The sequence below is a fragment of the Elephas maximus genome, chromosome 4 (genome assembly GCF_024166365.1).
Source record: "Elephas maximus indicus isolate mEleMax1 chromosome 4, mEleMax1 primary haplotype, whole genome shotgun sequence".
NCBI classification, from domain to species: domain Eukaryota; kingdom Metazoa; phylum Chordata; class Mammalia; order Proboscidea; family Elephantidae; genus Elephas; species Elephas maximus.
Window position 1 is genome coordinate 151,620,834 of NC_064822.1, and position 27,931 is coordinate 151,648,764.

The 27,931-nt window shown below is 37.3% G+C and overlaps 1 protein-coding gene across 1 annotated transcript in view; it reads right to left on the minus strand.

Annotated features, from left to right (window-relative positions):
* Nucleotides 1-1,931: 1,931 nt before the first annotated feature.
* Nucleotides 1,932-27,931, minus strand: part of C4H12orf50 (chromosome 4 C12orf50 homolog) — a 41,339-nt gene continuing 15,339 nt past the window's right edge. The window contains exons 7-11 of the mRNA XM_049881588.1: nt 22,575-22,682; nt 19,411-19,515; nt 18,937-19,140; nt 9,183-9,275; nt 1,932-1,973 (exon numbers count right to left, since the gene is read on the minus strand). Coding sequence (XP_049737545.1) covers nt 1,948-1,973; nt 9,183-9,275; nt 18,937-19,140; nt 19,411-19,515; nt 22,575-22,682 — 536 coding nt within the window. The 3' untranslated portion in view covers nt 1,932-1,947. The remainder of the gene's footprint in view (nt 1,974-9,182; nt 9,276-18,936; nt 19,141-19,410; nt 19,516-22,574; nt 22,683-27,931) is intronic.

Sequence of the window (27,931 nt, forward strand, 5' to 3'; positions counted from 1 at the left end):
TATGAAATCTATTGAAAGCCTTTAAATGTGTGAGAAAAGCAACTGCTTACCATTGGCATCATGCAACGTTAAGTTTAAATGTACTACTTGTATGTACATAAGATATTTGTATATTCATAGCATAGCTTTTTGCTAGCTTCTAAGTTTTGTGTTGTCCACCTGTCTCTGTCATCTCCTAGCTTTTCTTATTTTGGGGTTTGCTACTTTCTTCCTTCTTGGTTAATAGTTTATACCCATTTAAAGCAATTGTCTTTTCCTTAAATCATAAGAACAGAGTTGGTTAATGCCACTGTCTACTTGGTCTTTTAGATGAAGATTATCACAATAAAAATTCCCATTTATTCACAATAGATGTGCGCATTCAGAATAACCACTTCCAAGCCTTCCTTCAGATTGTTCTCATTCTTCAATGACTCTTCAGCATTTCACATGCTGAGTATCTGCACTTTAAGCAAAAAATCCTGGGTTGCCTTTTGCTTAGAACCCTTCCTTCTTCATAATTAGTTGAAGTTTTGGACGGACATAGATCTGTTAAATAAAATTAAATGAAGTCTGCTATTATCTTCCAGTTACATAGCTTTTCAACTCAGCTATTTTCTTACTTTCCTCTCAAATCCATTGCACTGAGATACTTTGCTGGCACAGTTTTCATTTCTGTCCATTCTACTTATAAAAACAAAATCACTTATATCCCCCCATATTGTTGAGAGTGGGTACAGAGAGTAACACCAGAAGTCACAAACTATGTTTATTATCCTACAAGCTGGAATCACAGCTTATAAAGTGTTTTAAAGTAAAATACTTCTAAGAACCCTGATTTCCCTCCATAAGTACTGAAAAAGAGGCTACCAATGACCACAAAATGTATTCAAATAAAATTACAGGGTGTCCCAAAATCTTCGTGAAGTTCTAAACATTACTAAACTCAGAAGTATAAACTCACAAAAACATCATTTGAAAAGCTATTTATATTTCTTTCATATTTTTTGTGATGTTTTAAGAATTGTTAATTTTAAGTTTTGGTTTCAGTCACTCTGCAATGGTTCACTCTTACTGAAATAAAAAGTTAATGTTAAAAATTCATTATTCAAAATACAGAATTATAAACAAGTACAAAAGACATGGAAATACTTAAGTTTATAAGCATCTAAATTTCTGGAGTTATTAAAGCCTCAAAACTTCAGTATGTCTTTTGGGATGTCACATATTAATTCACGTTTCTTTTTCTTAAATATGTCCTTTTCTCCATTATGATCAAACTTTTTCTTTCCATAGTAGGAAAATGTTTATTTTCAGCTTTGAATGTAGCGCATCTCAGCAGAAAGATTCTATAGCTGCCAATTAAAAGACATTGCTCACAACCACCCTGCATAATAAACAACCTTTGCCTCTTCCCAGAATATATCAAAGTATATGTTTTCCACGGGAATTTCTCTAACATACTCATCACCAAACTGTAACCCTGAGGTTTCATTGAATTTGTTTACACTATATCTGTTATCACCACTGAGGGCTCAACTTAAAATCTAGATAAAGAAAAAAGAAACAGTGAGGTTTCTTCCAAAAAGAATATTCCACAATAGAGATCAATGGCACAATTTTACTCCTCAGTCTGTGCAATCTAACTTGGTTTACAATTAAGAATGACTTTAATTATCAAAGTTTTAAATTTTATTAAACATTTGTGGCAATGCATCGAATGAATTCCAGGCCTACATAAATACACAGGCAGCTGTTTGTAATTTGCATTTTTATCAGTTTTGAAAGAGCACAATGTACTTCCTGCATCCTATTTTCAGAATTTGCATTTTATCATCTTTGGCTATCCAGTGTATAGTATGGAGTACTTGAATATCTCATTCTTTGAATTTTCATTTTTGATTGTAAGTCAGATGATGTCTGGCACTTTTCTCTTTTCTCATTTTTCTCTTCTCTCAACCTCCATGTTTACTTGCTCCCATTTCTTCTTGGCTCTAATAATAAAAAGCACAAAATATTTATTTCAATTTTCTTTCTCAGTATTCTTCAGGGCACCATCATTTCACAGTTCTTTTGGTAATTATGTATCATAAATCTAAAGGCAAAACAAAAACTAAGCTTATCTTTTTAATTCATAAATTTTCAAAAATACCACTCCAACTAATTAATTCTGCTTCTTTCAGATCCTTATCTTGCTTTGGATTTAGGCAAAGGGGTGGAAAGGACTGAAATAAATACTATATGTAAGGCTCTACTGTGGAGCACCCAGAATAAATATCCATCCAATGGAGACAAGTGCCTCCAAGCCCACCAGCTATATCCCTATCTCTAGTCCCCTCTAGCTCTTGCCCCTTGATTCCCACACTTGCATTTCATTTTCTATTACATCGTCCTCATGGCATCTGTTATGGACTGAATTGTGTCCCCTAAGAAGACATGTTGAAGTCTTAACCCCCTGTACCTGTGAGGCTGACCTTGTTTGGAAATAAGGTCTTTGAAGATGTTATCAGTTGAATTAACATGAGGTCATACTACAGTAGGGTGAGTCCTAGTCCAAGATAAGTGGTGTTCTTATAAAAGAGAAGAGACATGGAGGCAGAAACACAGAGGTAAGATAGCCATGTGTGATGAATCTACAAGCCAAGGATCATCAAAGATCACCAGCCATCACCATAAGTTGGGAAAGAGGCATGGAACAGATTCTATCTCAGCGCTGTCAGAAAAAATCAACATGGCCAGCACCCTGATTTCAAATTTCTAGCTTCCAGAACTTTATTTGAGATAATAAAAGTCTGTTTTTATAAGTCACCCAGTTGATGGGGCAGCCCTAGAAAACTAGCACAGCATGCAGCAGCTTTATTCCAAAAGGCTCTTCTTAACCATTCACACTTCTGTGGCTTTGGCTTCTAGCACCTTGGAGAAATAGGCTAGTGGCAGCTTGCCTCTGTCCCTCCATCAGCCTATCTGTCCACAGGGAAAGGCCAAAATTGATGCTCTGTGCCCCAACAGGAACGTGAGGAGGAGAAAACACACGTTAATCTTTCTCTTCCTATTCTGGTGATGGCAACAATAATCAGAAAGGATAAGAGTTTAGGAATTAGAAATCTCAGTCAAAAGCTTGGGTAAATAAGAAAGTTAGCTTCATTTTGTTATGACTCTATTTCATTTCTTTACTCTAAGTCCCCATTTTTCCTGATGTAGAAAACTTAACCTAGTCCTTTGCACATAAACTCAGTCCAGTTCAGTGATTTCTTACTTCACATTTATAATTTCAGTCGTATTCAGATTTAAAATTCTTTCTCATGTTTTTCTTTCTCTCCTACCTCCCTGCTGTTGATCCCAAAGGGGTTGCTGCTGTAGGGTAGCCAGAAAGAAAATATCGTTTCAACAATCTTACTATGTCTGGGTCCTGTGCTGGGCTCTAATTCTAGCTGAATGGTAGCCCAAATAACCTAGTCTAAGATTTCTCAAGCTTTAATGTACATCCCAATCACCTAAGAGTATTGTTAAAGATTCTGATTCAGTAGGTCTGAGATAGAGATTTCTTCTAACAAGATTCCAGGTGTCATTGCTGCTGGTCCTCAGACCATAGTCCATACCAAGGGTTTGATCAGTGAACACTACCTTTTTTCTACTAGGCTCTCTGGCAAAGGAAATCTACAGAGATTGCCACTGAGTCCTCCACCTATAGGATCCAACCACAAAGCCATCTTCCTAATGCCCACCCAAAAGACCTTGTGTAGACTTGCTGGTCCTCTCTTCCTGGAGTTCTTAATTGAGGCTTACAGGAATGTCTCATGCTCTCCCATATAACGTTAAAGCCTGGAAAATTTAAGAAACTTTCTCTAGCCCTCTCATGTCTAGACATGACTTCACCTCCTCTCAATCCCTTCACCAGATGGCACTGGGAAATTCTCCCCAAAATTTTTGCCTCTACGTTGGATCTGGAAAATAGATCCTCCACATACTCAGATTCTTCCAAATTTCTGGGGGAATTCTATCATTGATCCATATGCCCTGGTACTTGGCATAGCTGGTAGTGGTGGGAGAAGAGGGATGGAAGGGGCTTGTTAGGTGCCATCAAATAGGTTCCAACTCATAGCGACCCTATGTACAACAGAAGAAAACACTGAGCCTGCACCATTCTCACAATTGTTATGCTTGAGCCCACTGTTGCAGCCACTGTGTCAGTCCATCTCATCGAGGGTCTTCCTCTTTTCTGAGGACCCTCTACTTTGCCAGGCAAGATGTTGTTCTCCAGGGACCAGTCTCTCCTGACAACATGTCCAAAGCATGTGAGACAAAGTCTTGCCATCCTTGCTTCTAAGGAGCATTTTCACTTTATTTCTTCCAAGACAGATTTGTTTGATCTTCTCACCAAAAAAAACCGAACCAAACCCTTTGCTGTCAAGTCAATTCCAGTTCATAGTGACCCTATAGGACAGAGGAGAACTGCCCCATAGGGTTCCCAAGGAGTACCTGGTGGAATCAAACTGCCAGCTTTTTAGTTAGAAGCCGTAGCTCTTAACTACTACTCCACCAGGGTTTCTGTTCTTCTCACAGTCCATGGTATATTCAATATTCTTTGTCAACACCATAATTCAAAGGCATCAATTATTCTTCAGTCTTCTTTACTCATTGTCCAGCTTTCGCACGCATATGAGGTGATGGAAAACACCATGGCTTGGGTCAGGTGCACCTCAGTCCTCAAAATAGCATCTTTGCTTTTTAATTAAAACTTTAAAGAGGGCTTTTACAGTAGATGTGCCCAATGCAACGCATCCTCTGATTTCTCAACTACTGCTTCCATGAGCATTGATTGTGGATCCAAGTAAAATGAAATCCTTGACAACATCAACCTTTTCTCTGTTTATCATGATGCTGTTTATTGGTCAAGTTGTGAGGATTTTTGTTGTCTTTATGGTAAGGTGTAATCCATACTGGAGGCTGTGGCTTTTGATCTTCCTCAGTAAGTGGTTCGAGTCCTCTTCGGCAAGCAAGGTTGTATCATCTGCATATTGCAGGTTGTTAATAAGGCTTCCTCCAATCCTGACGCCAGATTTTTTTTCACTTAGTCCAGCTTCTAGGATATTTGCTCAGCATATGGACTGAATAGGTATGGTGAAAGGATACAACCCTGATCCACACATATCCCAATTTTAAATCACACAGTGTCCCCTTATTCTGTTTGAATGACTGCCTCTTGGTCTATGTCTACCTCTTGGTCTAAGCACAATTAAGTGTCTGGAAATCCTCATTCTTCGTAATGTTATCCTTAATTTGTTATGATCCACACAGTTGAATGCCTTTGCATAGTCAATAAAACACAGCTAAACATCTTTCAGGTATTCTTTGCTTTCAGCCAACACCTATCTGCATCAGCAGTGACGTCACTCATGCCATGTTCTCTTCTGAATCCAGCTTGAATTTCTGTACTGCTGCAACCATTTTTGATGATCTTCAGCAAAATTTTACATGTGTCTGGTATTAATGGTATTGTTTGATAACTTCCACATCCTGTTGGATCATCTTTCTTTTGAATAGGCACAAATATGAATCTCTACCAGCTGGTTGGCCAGGTAGCTGTTTTCTAAATTTCTTTACATAGATAAGTGAGTGCTTCCAGCACTCCATCCATTTGTTAAACCATCTCAATTGGTATTCCACCAGTTCCTGGAGTCTTTTTTTTTTTTTGCCAATGCCTTCAGTGCAGCTTGGATCTCTTCCTTAAGTACTATCAGTTCTTAACAATATGCTACCTCCTGAAATGGCTGAACATCAACAAATACTCTTTGGTACAGTAATGCTATGTATTCCTTCCATCTTCTTTTGATGCATCCTGAGTCATTAAATATTTTCCCTGAAGAATACTTCAATATTGCAGCTTGAGGCTTGAATTTTCTCTTCAGTTCTTTCTGCTTGAAAAATGCTGATTGTGCCCTTCCCTTTTGGTTTTCTAACTCTAGGTCTTTGCACATTTCATTCTAATACTTTACTTTGTCTTCTTGAGCCACCTTTTGAAATATTCTGTTCAGCACTTTTACTTCATCATTTCTTCCTTTTGCTTTAGCTACTCTGTTCAAAAGTAAGTTTCAGAGTCTCTTCTGACCTCCATTTTGGTCTTTTCTTATCTTTTTAATGACCTCTTGCTTTCTTTGTATACGATGTCCTTCACATCATTCCACAATTCTTTCTGGTCTTAGGTCATGAGTGTTTAATGAGTCAAATCTATTTTTGAGATGGTCTCTAAATTCACGTGGAATACACTCAAGGTATACTTTGGCTCCCGTGGACTTGTTCTAATTTTCTTCAGCTTCAACTTGAGCTTGCATATGAACAATTAATGGCCTGTTCCCCAGTGGTCTGTTCCATAGTTGGCCCCTGGCTTTGTTCTGATGATGACATTGATCTTTTCCCTCATCTCGTTCCACAGATGTAGTCAATTCGATTCCTATGTATTCCATCTGGTGAGGTCCACATGTGTAGTTGCTGTTTATGTTGGTGAAAAAAAGCATTTGCAATGAAGAAACCATTGGTCTTGCAAAATTCTATCATGTGATCTTCGCATCATTTCTATCACCAAGGCTGTATTTCCCAACTACTGTTCCTTCTTCTTTTTTTCAACTTTTGCATTCCAATCATCAGCAATTATCAATGGAACGTCACTGCATGTTTTATCAAATTCAGACTACAGAAGTTGGTAAAAATCTTTAAGTTCCTCACCTTTCGCATTAGTTTTTGGTGTGGAAATTTAAATAATAGTAGTATTAACTGGTCTTCCCGGTAGACATATGAATATTATCCTATCACTGAGAGTATTATACTTCAGGATAGATATTGAAATGTTCTTTTTGAAAATGAATGCGATGCCACTTCATTTTGGCATTCCCAGCATAGTATTCTATATGATTGTCCGATTCAAAACAGCCAATATCAGCTCATTTCATCTCACCAATGCCTAGGATATAGATTTTTACATGTTTCATATCCTTTTTGATGGCTTCCGATTTTCCTAGATTCATACTTCGTACATTGCACATTCCTATTACTAATGGATGTTTGTAGCTGTTTCTTCTCAATTTGAGTTGTGCCATATCAGCAAATGAAGGTCCGAAAAGCTTGACTCTATCCACCTCATTAGGGTCAACTCTACTTCCAGGAGGCAGCTCTTCCCCAGTCATATTTTGAGTGCCTCTCAACCTGAGGGGCTCATCTTCCAGCACTATATCAACAGTGTTCAGCTGCTATTCATAAGGTTTTCACTAGCTAATTTTTTCAGAGGTAGACTGCCAGGTCTTTTTTCATAGTCTTAGTCTGGAAGCTCAGCTGAAGCACAGCCATCATGTGTGACCCTGCTGGTATTTTAAACACTGGTGGCATAGCTTCCAGCATCACAACAACAACACAAGCCACCACCGTATGACAAACGGACAGAGGTGTGGGGAGAAGGGAATTAATACTGAATAAATGGCTCCACACTGAATCTGGTCTATTGCTGACTCTCCACACCCTCTTCCTCAATTCCCAGATTTGAAGAAAAAAGCAGTTTTGCCAGCTCACATCCCCCATCAAACTTTTCTGTGCCAGACATGGATGGTACATATTGCAAGTTCTGAAGTCACTCCTCCTTCTTCCACATCCTTCTGTGATTCTTTATCTAGGATAGGAAGGCAGAAGGCTTCTGATATACAAGTGCAGTCACTAGGACAGGGACAGGAGAGAGGTGCACATCCTTTAATGCTCCAAATATCATCTTGGCCACAAGGAAACCACGGGAGAAAAGCTGTGACTCAATAATTTCTAGTTCTGCTCCAGGATTTTTGTCTACTCTTCACCTCCTCCCCCTAAAATTAAGTGCAACTGCATGTTCAAATATGCCCAAAGTTAAGAGAAAATATAGTCAGATAACACTGTAGCAGAGTTCTACTGTAGTAGAGTATGATGTGGGAAATGGCGGGGTGGGAAAGAAAAAGTTGACTTCAGTATATAAACACATACATAGGTATGCACACTCAGTCACAACTGCAGTCAAAAAGGTTTAGAGAGACACTGCTTTAGAAGATGATCAGCTGTTGTTTGGAAATGGGAAAGTTTCTAATCTAGAACCTGTTTTGGTTCATTCTGGAATTTGCAGATGTTCAGGGATTTCAGATCATTCTGAAAGTACTAAGCTATTGATTTAGGTATGACCTCCCTATCTGGCACTTTTTCAGATAGGTTCGGTTTTCTGACAAGTATCTGAAACCATTTCATTCTCTGTGGTTTTCTAAACCTACTCATCCAGCCCAGGACAGACTGGGAAAAGGCAACAAGCTTCAATCAAAAGAGCAATCTGAGGTTCAGTCTACTGTAAGTCTCTGCTCTGGGTAGGTTCCCAAGGTCCCCGTAACTTCCCAGAGCACAGGGTACAACATGGCAGAGAACACAGTAACTCCAAAACTCCTGAACTGACAACTTCATCTTGGGAGCTCTGTCAGCCTATACTAGCTAATATCTGTCAAAGATAAATGTGGTTAAGAAAAAAAAATGTTACCATCGAGTCAATTCTGACTCATTGCGACCCGACAGGACAGGTTAGAACTGCCCCACAGGGTTTCCGAGAAGCAGCTGGTAGATTCAAACTACCAACCGTTTGGTTAGCACCCAAGATCTTAACCACTGTGTCACTAGGGCTCTAAGATCTACGTGGTAGGGCTTTAATATTTTATGTGGAAATATAGGGGTTTTTTTTTTTTTTTTAGTTAAATGATATTTCATGTGTGTGTGTAACATTTTAAAATATAACTTATTTTATTTTTGTTGAGAATATACACAACAGGACATACACAAATTCAACAATATCTACATAAGTACAATTCAATGACAAAGATTTATAATTTTATACATCTGATACAATTTGTAGTTCAGCAAAGAATGCATCTTAACACATTACATAATTGTTGCAACTGTTATGCTTGTTCACGAGGAGAGAAAAATACGAAAAGATCTCTGGTAAGTCATAAAACTGGTGAAGAGAAACACAATAAAACAAAATAAAAACTAAATTGCTAACAGACAAAAATCCTACTAAATTCCAAGTAACTAAGTGTGCATATATATCTTGAAAATTTTATTCATTTTAAAGTTTTCTAAAATGTCCTTTGAACTTAAAAACGTTTTGTTTTCAGAACTTCGTAACATTAAAATAACTACTAAATATTTACCTGTATATATCTTTTCAGTTTTTGAATATGTTTTTGAAAAAGGAATTCTTTTCCGCCAGGCTGAACCATTATAAGATGCTGACATATGTTTGTCTGAGGGAAAAAAAAAAAGAGGAAACTGGAATTAAATATTTTATAACTTTAAAAAAATATGCTAAGGGTGTTTCAAAGTTATAAACCACCCTATGGGTTAAGCTATTCTCTAAGTAATTCATTTTACCATTTCAAAGCTGAAGGAAGCATCACGGATACAAGTCAGTTTATTAAGATCATTTAAGTTATCAGTGAACACAGTTATAGGTCTCTTAATTGGCTGTTCAGTTCCTCAAATAAGGCTCTCTCCCATGAGGCTGAGCTAGCAAAAAGCTGTGATATCTGGACGTGATCGAAATATTGCATTGCTTTGCTTTGCCATGATTTTACATACAATTCGAATGTTTATAGTGATAAAAAACAAAACCAATCCTATATGTGTAGCCCAATTCCCTATTCTTTATCTGAAGTGACTCCCATGAACACAGTGATGGCTCTGGCATACTGAACTCACTGCTTGAGGAAACCAAAGAATTTATGTACAAACCTGTTCCTTAAATGCCTGCTTACCTCTGAAATCTCTACATTTGAACTGTTATTGGACAACATTATATTTTGTTTTTAAATATATTATGTAGCTGCAGTTCTCAAAGTGCAATCCGTAAAAAAAAATGCAGTCCATAGGAACACTGTAAATTTACTTGTGTTTTTCTCTGTGTTGACATTTGCACTAATGGTGCAAAAGCAACAGTGAGTAAAACTGCTGGTATCTCAGCACAAATCTAGACATCAGCACCAAACTGTTCTAGAATCATTGTATTCATCACAGCTATGCAATGACAGTAAAATAATAAAAAAAGCTAGTCTCACGTAAGAATATCCTTAAGAATGTCATTACTGAAGCAGTAAAAATTATTGTTACTAAACTATAAGTCATGATTACATGTCTTTTTCATATGCTGTGTGAAAAAATGAGAAGTATACAGAAAGCATTAAAAGTATTACAAGAAAAACATCTTGGACTTTGTTTCTTGTTTATTTTAAATCTTTAAGTGGATAATACCTTTGTAAGCAAGACATATAACTAAGACATGAGAGAAATCTGAATAATTTGACTGAAAATTTCTACAGGAGAAAATAATGTAATCAGCATAAACAAAGTGCAAAATCAGACTATCCAGGAAAAATGTTTGTAATAATTATGGCAAACAAAGTGCTTTCATAGTTTCCTTCATTTCTTGCCCTAACTGATATTTAGCTCTCCTCTGTAGCTCCATCAGGTAATGGCTGTTTATTTTTTCTTACCCCAGGATGGGAAGATGAAACAGATGTTTCCTTCCTTCCCACTGCCACTTCCAGACCAGTTCTTGTAAAATACCTGCTCCTTTAAAGCATATGTCACCAGTAAGCTAGACAACCCTCTCCTACATTTCACTGCTGTCATTTAGCAAACTTTTTTTAATGACATCATTTCACATGATATCACTGCTGATGTCAGATGAGTCTTGGCTGAAAGCAGAAAATATGAGAAAGATGTTCACCTGTATTTTATTGACTATGCAAAGGTATTCAACTGTGTGGATCATAACAAATTATGGATAACATTGCGAAAAATGGGAACCCCAGGATTCTTAATTATGCTCATGAGGAACCTGTACTTAGACCAAGAGGCAGTCATTTGAATGGAACAAGGGGATACTGCATGGTTTAAAATCAGGATATGTGTGGATCCGGGTTGTATTCTTTCACCATACTTATTCAATCTGTATGGTGAGCGAGTAATCCTAGAAAAAAAGCTGCACTATAAGAAGAACATGGCATCAGAAGACTTGTTAACAACCTGCAATATGCAGATGACACAACCTTGCTTGCTGAAAGTGAAGAGGAAGTGAAGCACTCACTGATTAATATCAAAGACTACAGCCTTCAGTATGGATTGCACCTTATTATAAAGAAAACCAAAATTCTCATAACTGGACCAATAAGCAACCTTATGATAAAATGGAGAAAAGATTAAAGTTGTCAAGGATTTCATTTTACTTGGATTCACAGTTAACATCCATTGAGGCAGCAGTTGAGAAATCAAACAACATATCGCATTGGACAAATCTGCTGCAAAAGACTTTTTCAAAGTGTTGAAAATCAAAGATGTCACTTTAAGGACTAAAGTGTGCCTGACTCAAACCATGTTATTTTCAATCATATGCATGTGAAAGCTGGACAATGAACAAAGAAGACCAAACAAGAATCGACACCTTTGAATTACGGTGTTGGCTAAAAATATTCAATATACCATGGACTGCCAGGAGAACAAAACAAATCTGTCTTGGAAGAAGTACAGCCAGAACACTTCTTAGAATCAAGAATGGCGAGACTTCAGCTCATGTACTTTGGACATGTTATCAGGAGGAACCAGTCCCTGGAGAAGGACATCACGCTTGGTAAAGTAAAGGGTCGGAGAAAAAAAGAAAGACCCTCAACAAGATGGGTTGACACAGTGGCTGTCTGCAACGATGGGCTCAAGCATAGCAACGATTTTGAGGACAGCGCAGGACCAGACAGTGTTTTGTTCTGTTGTACACAGGGTAGCTATGCGTCAGAACCAACTCAATGGCACCTAGCAATAACAACAGCAAACTTTTAGGTCTTCCACATGCATTGATGACTTTGTTGCCTGATTCCATTTCTTTCTTCCACCATAGACCTTACCATACCTCTGGACATCCCCATTAAACACCATAACCTCTTTGTTTTTCAGCCTTCTCACCTCCAGAAACCATCATCCCAAGCCACTTTTCCACACTTTGGACTTTGTCATTTCTAGTAACTAAGGTAAAGGGTAGAATCTTTCCCTCTATGCAGGAGATCCAGGCTTGATTTCTGGCAAATGCACCTCAACTGCAGCCACACCATCCGTCAGTGGAGGCTTGTGTGTTGGTATGATGCTGAACAGGTTTCAGGGGAACTTCCAGACTAAGACAGACAAAGAAAAACGGCCTGGTGATCTGCTTCCAAAAACCAGCCAATAAAAACCCTTTGGATCACAACAGTCTGATGTCCAGCTGATCATGGGGATGGTGCAGGACCAGGCACCTTTCCGTCCAGTTGTGCAAGGGGTTGCCTTGAGTTGGGCTTCGACTCAATGGCAGCTAGCAACCACACAAGCTTCCAAAATCACTAATTTAAATATCCTGCTCTCAACATTTCTTTTCCTTCTGCCTTCTTTGTTCAACTATTTCCACAACAATTGTTCTTCAACTTTTTCAAGATATAAAAATTAATTGACCCTCTGCTTTCTCCTGCTCCATCAGCCCCCTTCCCCTTCTTATTTTTCATTCACACGTATCTATTGTGGTTGATTGTGTCATTATTCAAATTATGTACTGCCCGTCCCTGAGGGATGACTATACTGTCCCACCTCTTTATGTCACGTCAGACTCAGTCATTTGACTTGAGGTACCCACCTCCGTCTGTGAGATTATACATCCTCCTCTGCTGAACTCAGCAGTATCCATGTGCCTTACTTTGTTCAGTGTAACATGATCAAAAGTGAGTGTACCATTGCTAAGAAGAAGCCACAAGGGCCATCACATTGTTTTTCCATATTCTTTCTTCCCTGTACCAAGAGACCCGTGGCGTCCCAGATAGGTGCTACTCTATCAGCACAGACTTCAAGTGAGGATAAGTGGTGCAGAATATAAGAGACACCATATGTTGTTGTTGTAAGCTAGCAAGCTTTTTGGGTTTCTTATATTATCATGGCATAATTAGGCCTAAATTGATCAAAATATTCAACTTAGGTTTCACCATATTTTGAAAGCATTTTATCTTCTCCTCACACCCATTTGGATAAGCCTCAGATAAATCTACTGATCCCCAACTTCCAGGCCTGAATCCAGGAAGCCCAGAGTTGCTGGAATAAAAAAAAATCATAAAACCAGGCATCTTGATTCCACTATAAATTCACGATCCCCCACCTTACATGGACCTTCGATATTGCCCAGTAGTAATCTTAGTATATTGTCTGATCAACTTAATATTTCATTCTCCATAACAAATACCTCAATCTTCCGTTCTTCTCAAATGCCTTTCATCCTACTTCCCCTCATCCCTCCTTGACTCTCAGCAGAAGAATTTAACTCTTTCCATTACGAAGTCATCAGATGGGAATGTCCTCACATTCCTGATACCAAACAGAGAAATCTACGTCTGCCTGCTTCCTCCTCACTTGTTGTAACAAAAGTTCTATCATCCACTTAAGGTTAATTGCCTCACTGTGCTTTGGCTTCTATATCCTCCTGCCTTCTCAGAACCTTGCACTATTGATTATCCATTTTCTCTTCCATTTTCAACCTATCCCTCTTGCCTAAAACCTTCCTCTGGCTCTCAATATGTTTAACTCTTTCCCTCTACCAAAACAAACAAACTACACACTGTACTTCTTCACCCCTTTCCAATTTTTACCATGTATCTCACCTTCTCCCTTCAAAGACAAACCTTGAAAAGGAAGGAAGGAAAGAAGTTTGCCCAGGTGTTATTCTTACTGTATACTCTTTCCAAGCAATGTCACCTATAAAATGTTATCTGTACATCTGCATATTTCCAGCCAGGTTTCTGAGCTGAGTTCCTAACCCATCCATCCAATAGCCTATTTTACCTCTCCTATATGAGTCACCATGAGTCAGGATCAACTTGAAAGTAATAGGTTTTGTTTAGTTTTTTTCTGTGTTCATTGTATTTTCAATGCAAACACCCAAGAAACTGATAACTTCCCCCCTCAAAATCTAGATCTTTTCCAGTCTTTCTCATCACAGTGGCATATCCAGAACCAGGGAGTCATCCCTGATTTTCTCCCTTTCCCTCTCCAAATCTTATGGATTTTGCCTCTAAATATCGATGGGATAGTCTCCTTATCTACGTGTATGTGAACTTCTCTACTTCCAAACTATTCTTCAAAGAAGCAGCCAGGGCTATCTTTTTAAAATGAAAATCCAGCCATGTCACCAACCATTTCAATGCCTTCTTATTACCTCCAGATTAAACACATAACTCTAGATTTGTCTTACATAGTCTTTCTCTCTCTCTTTCTTCATATTACACTCACATTAAAAAAAAAAAAAAAAAGTGGTTGCCATGGAGTCAGTTCTAACTCATGGCGACCCCATGTGCATCAGAATAGAGCTGTGCTCCATATGATTTTCAATGGATGATTTTTCAAAAGTAGATCACCAGGACTTTCTTCCAAGGGGCCTCCAACAATTTTGTTAGCAGCTGACCATGTTAACCATGTGCACCACCCGTGGTTCCCTCAGCTTTACCACCACAGCCACACTAGCTTACTTTCGGTCCTCCATATTCACCACATTGTCATCTCTCACACAGCATGTTCACATTTTGGTTCCTGTGTCCAGCACATTCTTTACTTTAATTATATAACTTCTATTCAATGTTCAGACACCAGCTCAAAGATCACTTCTCCTCAAGCACCCTTCCCTGACAATGTCTTGGATTAGACCAAATTACCTTTCATAGCACCAAGTACCTCTTTCATAGTACCCATGACCCCTTTTTCACAGTACAGGTTACAGATACAATTTTATATTTGTTTGAGTGATTATTGATTAATATTTGTCTTTCCTATCACAACAGGAACTCCACAAAGAAAGAAATCATGTTTGCAACACTAGTACCTACTATATGGTACCTGGCACAAAGTAGGCCTTTAGAATGTATTTTTCAAATGAATGAAAGAGTGTGTAAATGACAAAATGATATTTTTATCAACACAAAATTTTTTTTTTACAATTTAATAACAAAAGAGTCAATGAACTAACAGGAAAAATTCACAAAGTACTTGAATGGCCAGTTAATAGAAAAAAATATAAATAATGTTAAATTTAAGAAAAGGCTCAACCTCACTCACGTTAAAAAAAAAAATAAAAGGAGCAACGTGATAGCATTTTTCAACTATCAGATAGGCAATGGTCAGAAAAATCATAGATGCTAGGTTGTGAAGAAATTATTAATTGTCTCACACTGTTGAAACTGGTAAATCTCTTTAAATTTAAATTTGGTCTTACCATTAAAATTCTCATTCCTAAGAATTGTTTAAGAATTTATCCTTAATGTAAAATTAACACATGACCAGAAGACACAAAAGTATTCACTGTAATATAGTATATAGTGACAAAAGGTTAGAAACAACCTGGTTAAACTATAGTACCACCACGCAATGTAATACTAAAGTCATTAAAACAATATATCTGCCGATATGAAACCATCACAGAGTTATGTGAAAAGTCAAAGGTACAGGCTTCCAGTTAGATGAAAAGAGGGAGCTGTATATGTATATATATGATCCCCTCTTCACAGAATATATGTATAGAATGCATAAGAAACTGGTAAGTGTAACTGCCTCTGCAAATTAAGATTAGGGAACGAGGACCTATTATAGGAGGGAGATTTACTTTTCACAGTGTATCCTCCCAACAATGTCCAAAATGTTTTTAGTCTACACACATTTCAATATTAAAAGCTATATTATACACATATGTACATTAAAAGAAAAAAAAGAAATAGGAAATGCATGGAAAATTAGGAGCACATAAAAATTAAAGGCTTTTTGAGGGACTAAAAGTGTCTCTTGCAGATGGAAAAAAAAAATCCTATTTTTATTAATGGAAAGAACACTACATCTAAATAAGTATCATATGCCAAATTTTTATATCAATTATTTCCTCAGTACTTGAATGAAAAAAAAAAATACAGCAAATAGCAAGACTTTGATGAAACAGTACCATATTGTTTAAAATGAAAATTGCTGCATATGATACTGCATTATACACAATGCTGTTTAGAGAAAAACTGATACTATTCTTAGATACAAGAAAAATATCATGAACATATATATGCAGAACAGAAAATTACATGTATATACACACACATACACACACACACTCCTCACTTACAGACGTGGTTAAGTTCCAAAGACCAGGTCATTATGTGAAAATCAGCATAATGCAAAAAAATGGAGGATGACCACAACATTTCATAACTGCCAAATCACATCATTACATAACTGCCAAATTATATCATTACAGAGCTGCCAAACTACTAAGAATCATGGCCCAGCCAAGTTCACATATAACCAACACAGCCAGTGTTATTCTCGCCTCGAAACTTGGTGTTTGCTTCTGCCAGATGTACATTGTTAATGTGCAGAATAATCAAATAGTAGATTTTTTACTATCGCTGTAAATGTAAAATGTCAGATAACAAAAATAGTCAATAAGTGAGCAGTATGTGTATATATATATATAGGCAGTCCCAGGGTTACAAACATCCAACTTACAGACAACTCATGCTTGCCCTTTGTTGTTATTTTGTTAGGTGCTGTTAAGTTGGTTCCAACTCATAGTGACCCTATGTACAAAAGAACAAAACACTGCCTGGTCCTGTGCCATCCTTACAATTGTTATGCCTGAACCCACTGTTGCAGCCCTGTGTCAATCCATCTCGCTGAGGATCTTCCTCTTCTTTGCTGATCCTCTATTTTACCAAGCATGATGTTCTTCTCCAGGGACTGGTCCCTCATGATAGCATGAGACGAAGCCTTGCTGTTCTTGCTTTTAATGAGTATTCTGGCTGTATTTCTTCCAAGACAGATTTGTTCGTTCTTCTGGCAATCCGTGGTATAGACAATATTCTTCTTCAACACCATAATTGAAGGCATCAATTCTTCTTTGGTCTTTTTTATTCATTCTCCAGCTTTTGCATGCGTATGAGGGGACTGAAAACAGCACGGTTTGGGTCAGGTGCACTTTAGTCCTTAAGGTAACATCTTTGCTTTTTAACACTTTAAAGAGGTCTTTTGCAGCTAATTTGCCCAACACAATGTGATCTTTGATTTCTTGACTGCTGCTTCCAAGGGTGTTGATTGTGGATCCAAGTAAAATGAAATCCTTGACAACTTCAATCTTTTCTCCACTTATCATGCTTATTGGTCCACTTGTGAGGAATTTTGTCTTCTTTATATTAAAGTGTAATCCATACTGAGGACTGCAGTCTTTGAGCTTCACAGTAAGCGCTTCAAGTCCTCTTCACTTTCAGCAAGCAGAGTTGTGTCACCTGCATATCTCAGGTTAATGATGTTATGTAAATTTGTCCTCATTCAAGAAACAACTGAACCAATCCCTACTAGCAACAAATTCTTCATTACAATCACCTTCACTTGCTGCACTTGCAGCTTTTAAATCATTAAAAAGGCTTCAAGCCTTTGCTTGCACTAAAAAATCAAAAACCAAACCTGTTGCCATCGAGTTGATTCCGGCTCATAGTGACCCTATAGGACATAGAAGAACTGCCCCATAGGGTTTCCAAGAAGTGGCTGGGGGATTCAAACTGCTGTCCTTTTGGTTAGCAGCCAAACACTTAACCACTGCAGTAAAGTAAGGCTAAATAAGAACTGTATGTAGCCGTTCTGATTTACCTACAAATTCTACTTAAAGACTTAAAGACACAGGAAAGAGCCTTGTTTATAATCTGGTATGTATACATTAGCACCAAGCACCTCTTTTTCATAGTACTGGTTATGGTTGCAATGTTACAATTATTTAAGATTTTATCTATATATACATATAGATATTATATATATTATCTATATATGTATATATAACACATATAGATATATTTATTATGAAACCAAAAAAACCCAAACCCATTGCCGTCGAGTCAATTCTGACTCACAGCGACCCTACAGGACAGAGTAGAACTGCCCTACAAGGTTTTCAAGGGGCGCCTGGTGGATTCGAACTGCCGAACTTTTGGTTAGCAGCCATAGCACTTAACCATTACGCTACCAAGCTTTCCGTGTGTATAATACATATATATATATAAAATCTCCCTATGTCATTGTATTCTAAAATGAGTAGAAAAAAATAAAGCCAACTTCTACTTTAATTGTAAAAGAAAGGATCTAAGAAAGAATTTTTATGTTTCAAAAAGTATACAACGCTAGGAACTCAAATAACTAAGGTGTGAACGTGGGAACATACAGACATGAAATTATAGAAAAATAAATGGTACTCTGTTAAGTTCAGAGAACTGAAACCCCAGCCTCAAAAGAGCAAAATCCATCTGAGAAAGGAAGAAAATGATTTGGTTCCCCCCTCCCTGTGGCCTTGTACTTTCTGACATATACCATGACTTTGCCTATTACATGATGAAATGATTTATAAGCAATCTGTGCATTGTGGGATAGATGACAGGGTGTCAAAAAGATAGCAGTTAACCCCAAACTAACCCTTTCAGAAAGTAATCATGAAGGCCCAAAGAAAAGCCAAGGCAATAGCCTGAAAGTGATAATTGAACAATGCAGTTAGTGGAACAAGAAAATGTCAACCACTTAAAAACAATCCCCAGAAGTGAAATAAAGCTAGCCAGGGGAACAAAGTGCAGCGCTCTAAGACAAAACTCTAGGGAGTCAGGACATCAAGTCATCTGTGCCCAACATGATTTCTTATCCATATCCTTTAAATCATTTAAATCATGTCACTCCCGCACATGGAAGAAATCCTCTCACTACTTTTCTAAGATGTTATAGTGGTGATGCCCTAAGAAATGAAGAGGAGGTGGATAGCAATGAAGACCAGCCAGGCCATCAGGAAATTCCATGGGAATGCAAACCACAGACAAGAGTAAACTACATCATAAAGAGGCTCACCTGGACAGGGGTTGAGTTTGGGTTCCTTGTTAACATCAACTTTACTGCTAGACCCATTTGTGGCCCTGCTACAGGGAGGTGCATTCAATGAGACAGTCCTGACAGTGTCTCTCTGAGCATGGACATAGGATGTGTTCTCAGCATTTCGGTTTTTATTGTTTCGATGGTAACTCACTTTATTTTTGGAATTTGGGGCCTGCACTGCTGTAAAAGAAAGAAAAGAGGGAGAGAGGGACAAAACAAGCTGGTTTCACACCATAAAGAACATATTGCACTTGAAGCATTTGATAGTATGATGGAAGGCAATGTAAGCTAAAAAAACATTAAGTTTAAGTTTATAGAAGTTGGACTGACATCTAAAATAACACTTATGTTTGTATGCCAGTGCTTTGTTCTTCAGATAGAAAATATTATTTGATATTTAATCTCTTTTCAAGTTACAATTTACAAATAACAAATACAGGGACACTTTACCTCTCTGCATTCCTGAGCCTCGAAAGTTCTTTGGTTCATCATAAATCCACTTCCTTTTTTTAACACCTTTAAAATGAGGTTTCCTCACTGGCTGGACATCATTCACTTAGAGAAGATACAAATTTTTACAGTTTTTTAAGAGATGCTTTTATCTGAAAATCACTGTAGGTGATAATTATATATCTGTGCATTCACATGTCAAGTAAGAGAAAAAACATAAATGCAGAACCCTAATACTTTTCTTTCTAGAACATTTATTTTTAAGTGTTGAAAATATCTATCCTGGAAATAGACTGATGAGAAAACTTTAAGTAGCATTCCTCAAAAAAACCTGCTCTTTCAAAAGAATGTGTGGATTACTTTATAAGAATATAAAATTACATTCCAAATATAATTATAAATCTTATTACGCTATTATTAAGTCATTTTAGAATTGTTATTTTGAACATAAATCTTTTTGTACTTTTTTATCCAAAACTACTAAAGAAAAAGTTGGATTCATACAAGATACTCTTAGTGAATTTACTATTCTTTCAGAATTTTAAGAAGTTGAGTGTACAGATAGTTTGGTCAAACAAGATTAAACAACTAGGATTTGTAAGTGCTCAGATCAACAAATTATTCATTTCTCATTTTCATATTTTATTACACCAAGAGATTTTTTTTATGTATCCTTAATTCTCCAAGAATTTCTAAGGTATATTTCTCCAAAGAATCTTTAAGTAATTTGGTCAAAAGGAGCATTCGGTATTATTTCTCAGTGCTGGGCTCCTAAATGTTTGTAAGTGACTACTGCACAGAGAAAATGAACAGCAAGTGCACAATGTAGAATATATTTTTATACATGTTGCCCTTGAGTAGATTCTGACTCATAGTGACCCTACGGGACAGGGTAAAACTGCCCCATAGGGTTTCCAAGGCTGTACTCTTTACAGAAGCAAATTGCCACATCTTTCTCCTGTGGAGCAGCTGGTGGGTTCAATCTAATGACTGTTCAGTTAGCAGCCACGTGCTTAACTACTGTGCCACCTGAGCTCCTTTAACTCTCTATAAAAACCAAACCCATTGCCATCAAGTCGATTCCAACTGATAGCAACCCTATAGGACAGAATAGACCGCTCCACAGGGTTTCCAAGGAGTGGCTGGTGGATCTGAACAGTCGACCTTTTGATTAGCAGCTGTAGCGTGCCGTAGTAACCACTGCACCACCAGGACTGACTGTTTTTGCCCTATCTCTTAGCCTCGGTTTTAGTTTTAAGTTCTCAATGAAGCTCTGATTTACTATCTCCTCTTCAACTATCACACCCCACCCTCACTCTCAAGCTCCCAGTCCTAGGATTTGGAAACCATATTTTTAACAAGCACCACTAAGCTGAGCTTCTGGGGGTAAGCCATCATGGTTCCCTTTAGTGCTTAGTAGGGACCCAAGAATATTATAGGAGTTCAATAAATGAAATAAAAAGGGAAGGAGGAGAGGAAGCAGGAAGATTCATGAGCCTTAGTTGTATTAAGTGAAGTAGCTCAGTGTACTGAATGTCAAGAAGTCAAATCAAGATGGAGAATCCAAAATATAATTAAAAAGTTGTCAATGTATTCCACCATGGGTGAAATTTAAAATGCTATACTAATGAATCTTCCCAGTAGGTAGTAGATTATTAATTTTAATACTTAAGTTAAACAAGTAGGAAAGCACATAATTTACTAGGACCTACATCACAAATTCATCATCAGAGTTAGTACAGGGATATTGTGTCTTAGTCCTGAATAATTTTCAAACCATTTTTTCTTTCTTTTTAAAAATCTATTTCAAATAAGCAAACAAATCCATGATAAGACAAATATATCTAAGGCCAAAAAGTGATAGAGCTAATGTCTCACTTGAAAAGGGGTCCTCTCTGCACTTCATACTGATATTCTCAGTAGCATTTAATACATGCGTTGTAGGTACTAGTCGGGTAGTTAGGGAACGCTTGGGATGAGGACTGTCCTTGTTATCTTTTGAAGCAAATTAAGAAAATAAAATATCGCTATTAGTAAAAGAAATATTTCAGTTGCTATTTCACTTTGCAAACATTATATGATGGGCACACCCATTTCTAAATAGGTGTGTGTATATATATATATATTTGTCTTTAGAATACATTATTAAAATTCCCTAATTTCTGCATTGGTCATCAAATACTGTCACTAACAAAATGTTAAAAATCCATAACTACAGCCATTATATGTAATGGGTAAATGATATAATTATGACAATATTTTTAATAACTCCACACAAAAGAATTAAAAGACAGCCAATTGTACATCAAATGTGCCAGTTCTGCAATTGTACAAATTGGGGTCCCAAAGATACTTTAAACGTGACAACTTCTGCTTGTTTTATGCTAGGGAGTTGGGCCGTCCAATAGAGCTTTCTGCAGTGATGGAAATATTCTAAATCTGTGCTGTCCAATATGGTAGCCGTTAGTCATACATGGCTATTGCATTTGGAATGTGGTTAGTGCAACTGAGGAACTAAATTTTTCATTGTATTGAATTTTAATTAACTTAAATTTAAACATGTGGCTGGTGCTTATTGGTTAATATTTGGATGGAGGATATGTGCTGCATCCCAATTACAGGGCAGTGATACTTTTAGTCTGTGGCTGAGAGATGCCCAGCAGAATGGGACCCGCTGGGGGACTCTAAGCACAGTAAGAGCAGGTAAAACTATAAAGGACATATTTTATCATATCTCTTGGCTATTTACAGATATAGCTAGCAACAATTACAAAACAAAGAAGTCACTGTCCAAAGATTAATATTCTCAGTGTTTACAAACAAAGCTTTCTAACAATTCCATCATACTGAGTATTTTAATTTGAAAAAAAACTAAAAAGGATTTGGTATTATGATTTAAAAGAACCCATAACTTTAGAGCTAGAAAGCTTTCTTGAGACTATGTAGTTCAACAATGTAATTTTTCAGATAAAGAAAAATAAGGCTAAGAAAAAGTCTGGTGCTCAAACAATTAGTGACAGAGTCAGGTCTAAACCTGAGGGCTCCTGACTCCTATTCATTGTATATCTTGATTTATTGCCTTGTTTCTTACATTGGTATATACAACAATCAAGCTTTATCTATTCAAGTTACAAATGAATCAAAATTATAGAATGATTTATTACCTTTAGTACTTGAACACTTTGATGTGGTGATTTCTTTTTCTTGAGTTAAAGCTTCACTTTCATCTACTCCAAGAAATATAATCCTCTGTGGAACATAACAATCACCGCCTACGAAAAAAACTTAGTCAGTGGCAAAAATGGCAGAAAGCTATACAAAACCATCTTTCAATAAGGAATATCCTCTAAAATATCCCTTTTGTCCACTTTTGTTTAAACACTTCCCAGTGATAACGTCCCCATCTCTGTGAATATCATGTTTTGATTAGTACATATAAATACATGTATATTGCAGCTAATTACAAGAAAATTCATATTCAGCAAAAATTAATTTTCTTTTAACTTATAACAATCTTCACCTCCACCCTCTAGAGTTATTCAGTGCAAATATAATTTATTTCTATATATCATATTTAGATGCATGAAATCAGTTTTTATATCCCTTAGAGTCTCCTATTTTTCAGGATATTCATAATTGCTTTAAATATTATTTATATATGTAATTTCCATATTCATTACCATGCAAGCTACCCTTTTCTTAACATAAAATATTTGTTTCCAATAACCATCTTAAAAATGGCACCAAAAAAACCCAGAATAGCCAACACATTACTGAAGAAGAACAGAGATGGAGAACTAACACTACCTAAATCCGAGCCTTAATATAAAGCCACAGTGATCAAAACAGTGTGGTATTGACGAAGGAATAAACAGATCGGTGGAACAGAACAGAGATCATCAGAAATAGACTCACACAAATACAGTCAACTGATCTTTAACAAAGGATTAAACACAAATCAATGAAGAAAGGATAGTCTTTACCACAAATGGTGCTAGAACAACTAGACATCCACAAGCCAAAAAAAAAAAAAAAAGAATCTAGACACAGACCTTACACCTTTCACAGAAAAGGACCTGAAATGGATCGTAGACTTAAATGTCAGACACACAACTATACAAGCTCTAGAAGATAACATAGGAAAAAATTTAAGTGGTCAACGGTTTGGTGATGACTTTTTAGATATAAGACCAAAAGCATGCTCCACAAAAGAAAAATCTGTCTCACACAAATAGTACTGGGTAAAAGAATCCAAATATAAAAGACGACAAGGTGTACATTTCTACTTATATAAAGTCAAGAAATACAAAACGAACCTATGTAATAGAGAGATCAGAGTAGCAGTTACCTTTGAAAGGTGGCAACTGATTTGGAGAAAGGGAGCCTCCTGCAGTGCAGTAAATATGGATATATGGCTGTACACATGTAAAATTCATCAAGCTATACATTCTCAATTTGCAACTTACGTAAGTTAAATCCTAATAAAACACTAAGATAATATTAAAACTAAAAAGACGGTCTCAAGAGCTTTCCTTCAAATTTAATAAGGCTCAATTATTATGATTTTAATTTCTGAAGATGCTTTATCAATGCAGTGGTCTAAATATGTTTACATTGTTCTCATACATGCATATAAGAACCAAGGAGTTCATGCTATTTAGTGGCACAGAGAACGTTCCAATGCCTGGAGAATTAATAAGCCTGATTATATCAGAAACCTAGTATCTGAGCGGATGAAAACATTTTAACCTTTTCTTGGTATGGTTGTTTACCCAATTTATTACTCTAACAATGTTATTAGACAAGTTAACAAAAGCATAATAGCACTCTCGTATTTTCTAAGTCCCCTAAAAGTAGAAAATATATTACTGATGTCACAACAAAAGAAAAATATTATTTCTTAGATGAAAGCAGCATTTCTCAGTTAAGGAAAATAATCTTTTATTAGTCAAAAAGGCAATATGATATAATAATATTTCACCAAAATATACAATTATAACTGATCATGTTAGGTGGATCCCAGTTTTGCTCACCTCTAGGTTATACAGACAATATAAACTCCACTGGGAGAAACTGTCAGTGTTTCTTATTTATAGCTAAAGCTTATTGCTTCAAGGTAGCCAAACAATAACAGTTAGTCTAAAATTTCTGCAAAGGATACAAGAGAAAGAAAATGAAAGACCCAAATTACTTGAGTACCAGAAAAAAGATAGGAGAGAATGATTCAAAATGGATGAAGCAGCAACTGCAAGAAGCATCACTAGTGTGCCTTAGACAGTATATACTGACGCCCTTTCGTAACCTCCTTCCTCCCCACACACATTCTTCCTGCTAACTACACCCTCCTTCCTCTTCAAAAAACAGTCCCTATTTTTTTTTAAACAAAGGCTTAGAATTTTCTGTCAACAGATGATAGGAAGCAGTTCCAAAACATTAGAGCTATACATCACAATAAGAACGTTACGCCTTGGAACAAACGATACAATATACTTGAATAGACATGTATATATATATATACATATACACACACACATATATATATATGTAGACATCCCCCACGTGTCTGTCAGTTTGTCGTACTGTGGGGGCTTGTGTGTTGCTGTGATGCTGGAAGCTATGCCACCGGTATTCAGATGCCAGTAGGGTCACCCACGGTGGACAGGTTTCAGCTGAGCTTCCAGACTAAGACAGACTAGGAAGAAGGACCCGGCAGTCTACTTCTGAAAAGCATTAGCCAGTGAAAACCTTATGAATAGCAGCAGAACACTGTCTGATATAGTGCTGGAAAATGAGACGCCCAGGTTGGAAGGCACTCAACGATGACTGGGGAAGAGGTGCCTCCTGAAAGTAGAGCCGACCTTAATGACGTGGATGGAGTAAAGCTTTCGGGACCTTCATTTGCTGATGTGGCAAGACTCAAAATGAGAAGAAACAGCTGCAAACATCCGTTAATAATCGGAATCTGGAATGTACGAAGTATGAATCTAGGAAAATTGGAAATCGTCAAAACTGAAATGGAACGCATAAACATCGATATCCTAGGCATTAGTGAGCTGAAATGGACTGGTATTGGACATTTTGAACCAGACAATCATATAGTCTACTATGCTGGGAATGACAACTCGAAGAGGTATGGTGTTACATCCATCGTCAAAAAGAACATTTCAAGATCTATCCTGAAGTACAATGCTGTCAGTGATAGGATAATATCCATATGCCTACAAGGAAGACCAGTTAATACGACTATTATTCAAATTTACACACCAACCACTAGGGCCAAAGATGAAGACATAGAAGATTTTTATCAGCTACTGCAGTCTGAAATTGATCGAACATGCAATCAAGATGCATTGATAATTACTGGCGATTGGAATGTGAAAGTTGGAAACAAAGAAGGATCAGTAGTTGGAAAATACGGCCTTGGTGATAGAAACAATGCCAGAGATCGAATGATAGAATTTTGCAAGACCAATGACTTCTTCATCGCAAATACCTTCTTTCACCAACATAAACAGCGACTATACACATGGACCTTGCCAGATGGAACAAAAAGAAATCAAATTGACTACATCTGTGGAAAGAGATGATGGACAAGCTCAATATCATCAGTCAGAATAAGGCCGGGGCCAACTGTGGAACACACCTTCAATTGCTCATATGCAAGTTCAAGCTGAAACTGAAGAAAATCAGAGCAAATCCACGAGAGCCAAAATATGACCTTGAGTATATAAAAAAAAAAAAAATCCCACCTAAATTTAGAGACCATCTGAAGAACAGATTTGATGCATTGAACACTAGTGACCGAAGACCAGATGAGTTGTGGAATGACATCAAGGACATCATCCATGAAGAAAGCAAGAGGTCACTGAAAAGACAGGAAAGAAAGAAAAGACCAAGGTGGATGTCAGAGCAGACTCTCAAACTTGCTCTTGAGCGTCGAACAGCTGAAGCAAAAAGAAGAACTCATGAAGTAAAAGAACTGAACAGAAGATTTCAAAGGGCCTCTCAAGAAGACAAAGTAAAGTATTATAATGACATGTGCAAAGAGCTGGAGATGGAAAACCAAAAGGGAAGAACATGCTCGGCATTTCTCAAGCTGAAAGAACTGAAGAAAAAATTCAAGCCTCGAGTTGCAACAGTGAAGGATTCCAACGGGAAAATGTTAAATGATGCAGGAAGCATCAAAAGAAGATGGAAGGAATACACAGAGCCATTATACCAAAAAGAATTAGTCGATATTCAACCATTTCAAGAGGTGGCATATGATCAGGAACTGATGCCACTGAACAAAGAAGTCCAAGCTGCTCTGAAGGCATTGGTGAAAAACAAGGCTTCAGGAACTGATGGAATAACAATTGAGGTGTTTCAACAAACAGATGCAGTGCTGGAGGTGCTCACTCCTCTATGCCAAGAAATATGGAAGACAGATTCCTGGCCAACTGACTGGAAGAGATCCATATTTATGCCTATTCCCAAGAAAGGTGATCAAACCAAATGTGGAAATTATAGAACAATATCATTAATATCACACGCAAGCAAAATTCTGCTGAAGATCATTCAAAAACGGCTGCAGCAGTATATAGACAGGGAACTGCCAGAAATTCAGGCCAGTTTCAAAAGAGGACGTGGAACCAGGGATATCATTGCTGATGTCAGATGGATCCTGGCTGAAGGCAGAGAATACCAGAAGGATGTTTACCTGTGTTTTATTGATTATGCAAAGGCATTTGTGTGGATCATAACGAACTATGGATAACACTGCGAAGAATGGGAATTCCAGAACACTTAATTGTGCTCATGAGGAACCTTTACATAGATCAAGAGGCAGTTGTTCGGACAGAACAAGGGGATACTGCTTGGTTTAAAGTTAGGAAAGGTGTGTGTCAGGGTTGTATTCTTTCACCATAGCTATTTAATCTGTATGCTGAACAAATAATCCGAGAAGCTGGACTATATGAAGAAGAACGGGGCATCAAGATTGGAGGAAGACTCATTGACAACCTGCGTTATGCAGATGACACAACCTTGCTTGCTGAAAGTGAAGAGGACTTGAAGCCCTTACTACTGAAGATCAAAGACTACAGCCTTCAGTATGGATTACACCTCAACATAAAGAAAACAAAAATCCTCAAAACTGGACCAATGAGCAACATCATGATAAACGGAGAAAAGATTGAAGTTGTCAAGGATTTCATTTTACTTGGATCCACAATCCACAGCCATGGAAGCACCAGTCATGAAATCAAAAGATACGCTGCATTGGGCAAATCTGCTGCAAAGGACCTCTTCAAAGTGTTGAAGAGCAAAGATATCACCCTGAAGACTAAGATGCACCTGACCCAAGCCATGGTATTTTCAATCGCATCATATGCATGTGAAAGCTGGACAATGAATAAGGAAGACCGAAGAAGAGTTGACGCCTTTGAATTGTGGTGTTGGCGAAGAATATTGAATGTACCATGGACTGCCAAAAGAACGAACAAATCTGTCTCAGAAGAAGTACAACCAGAATGTTCCTTAG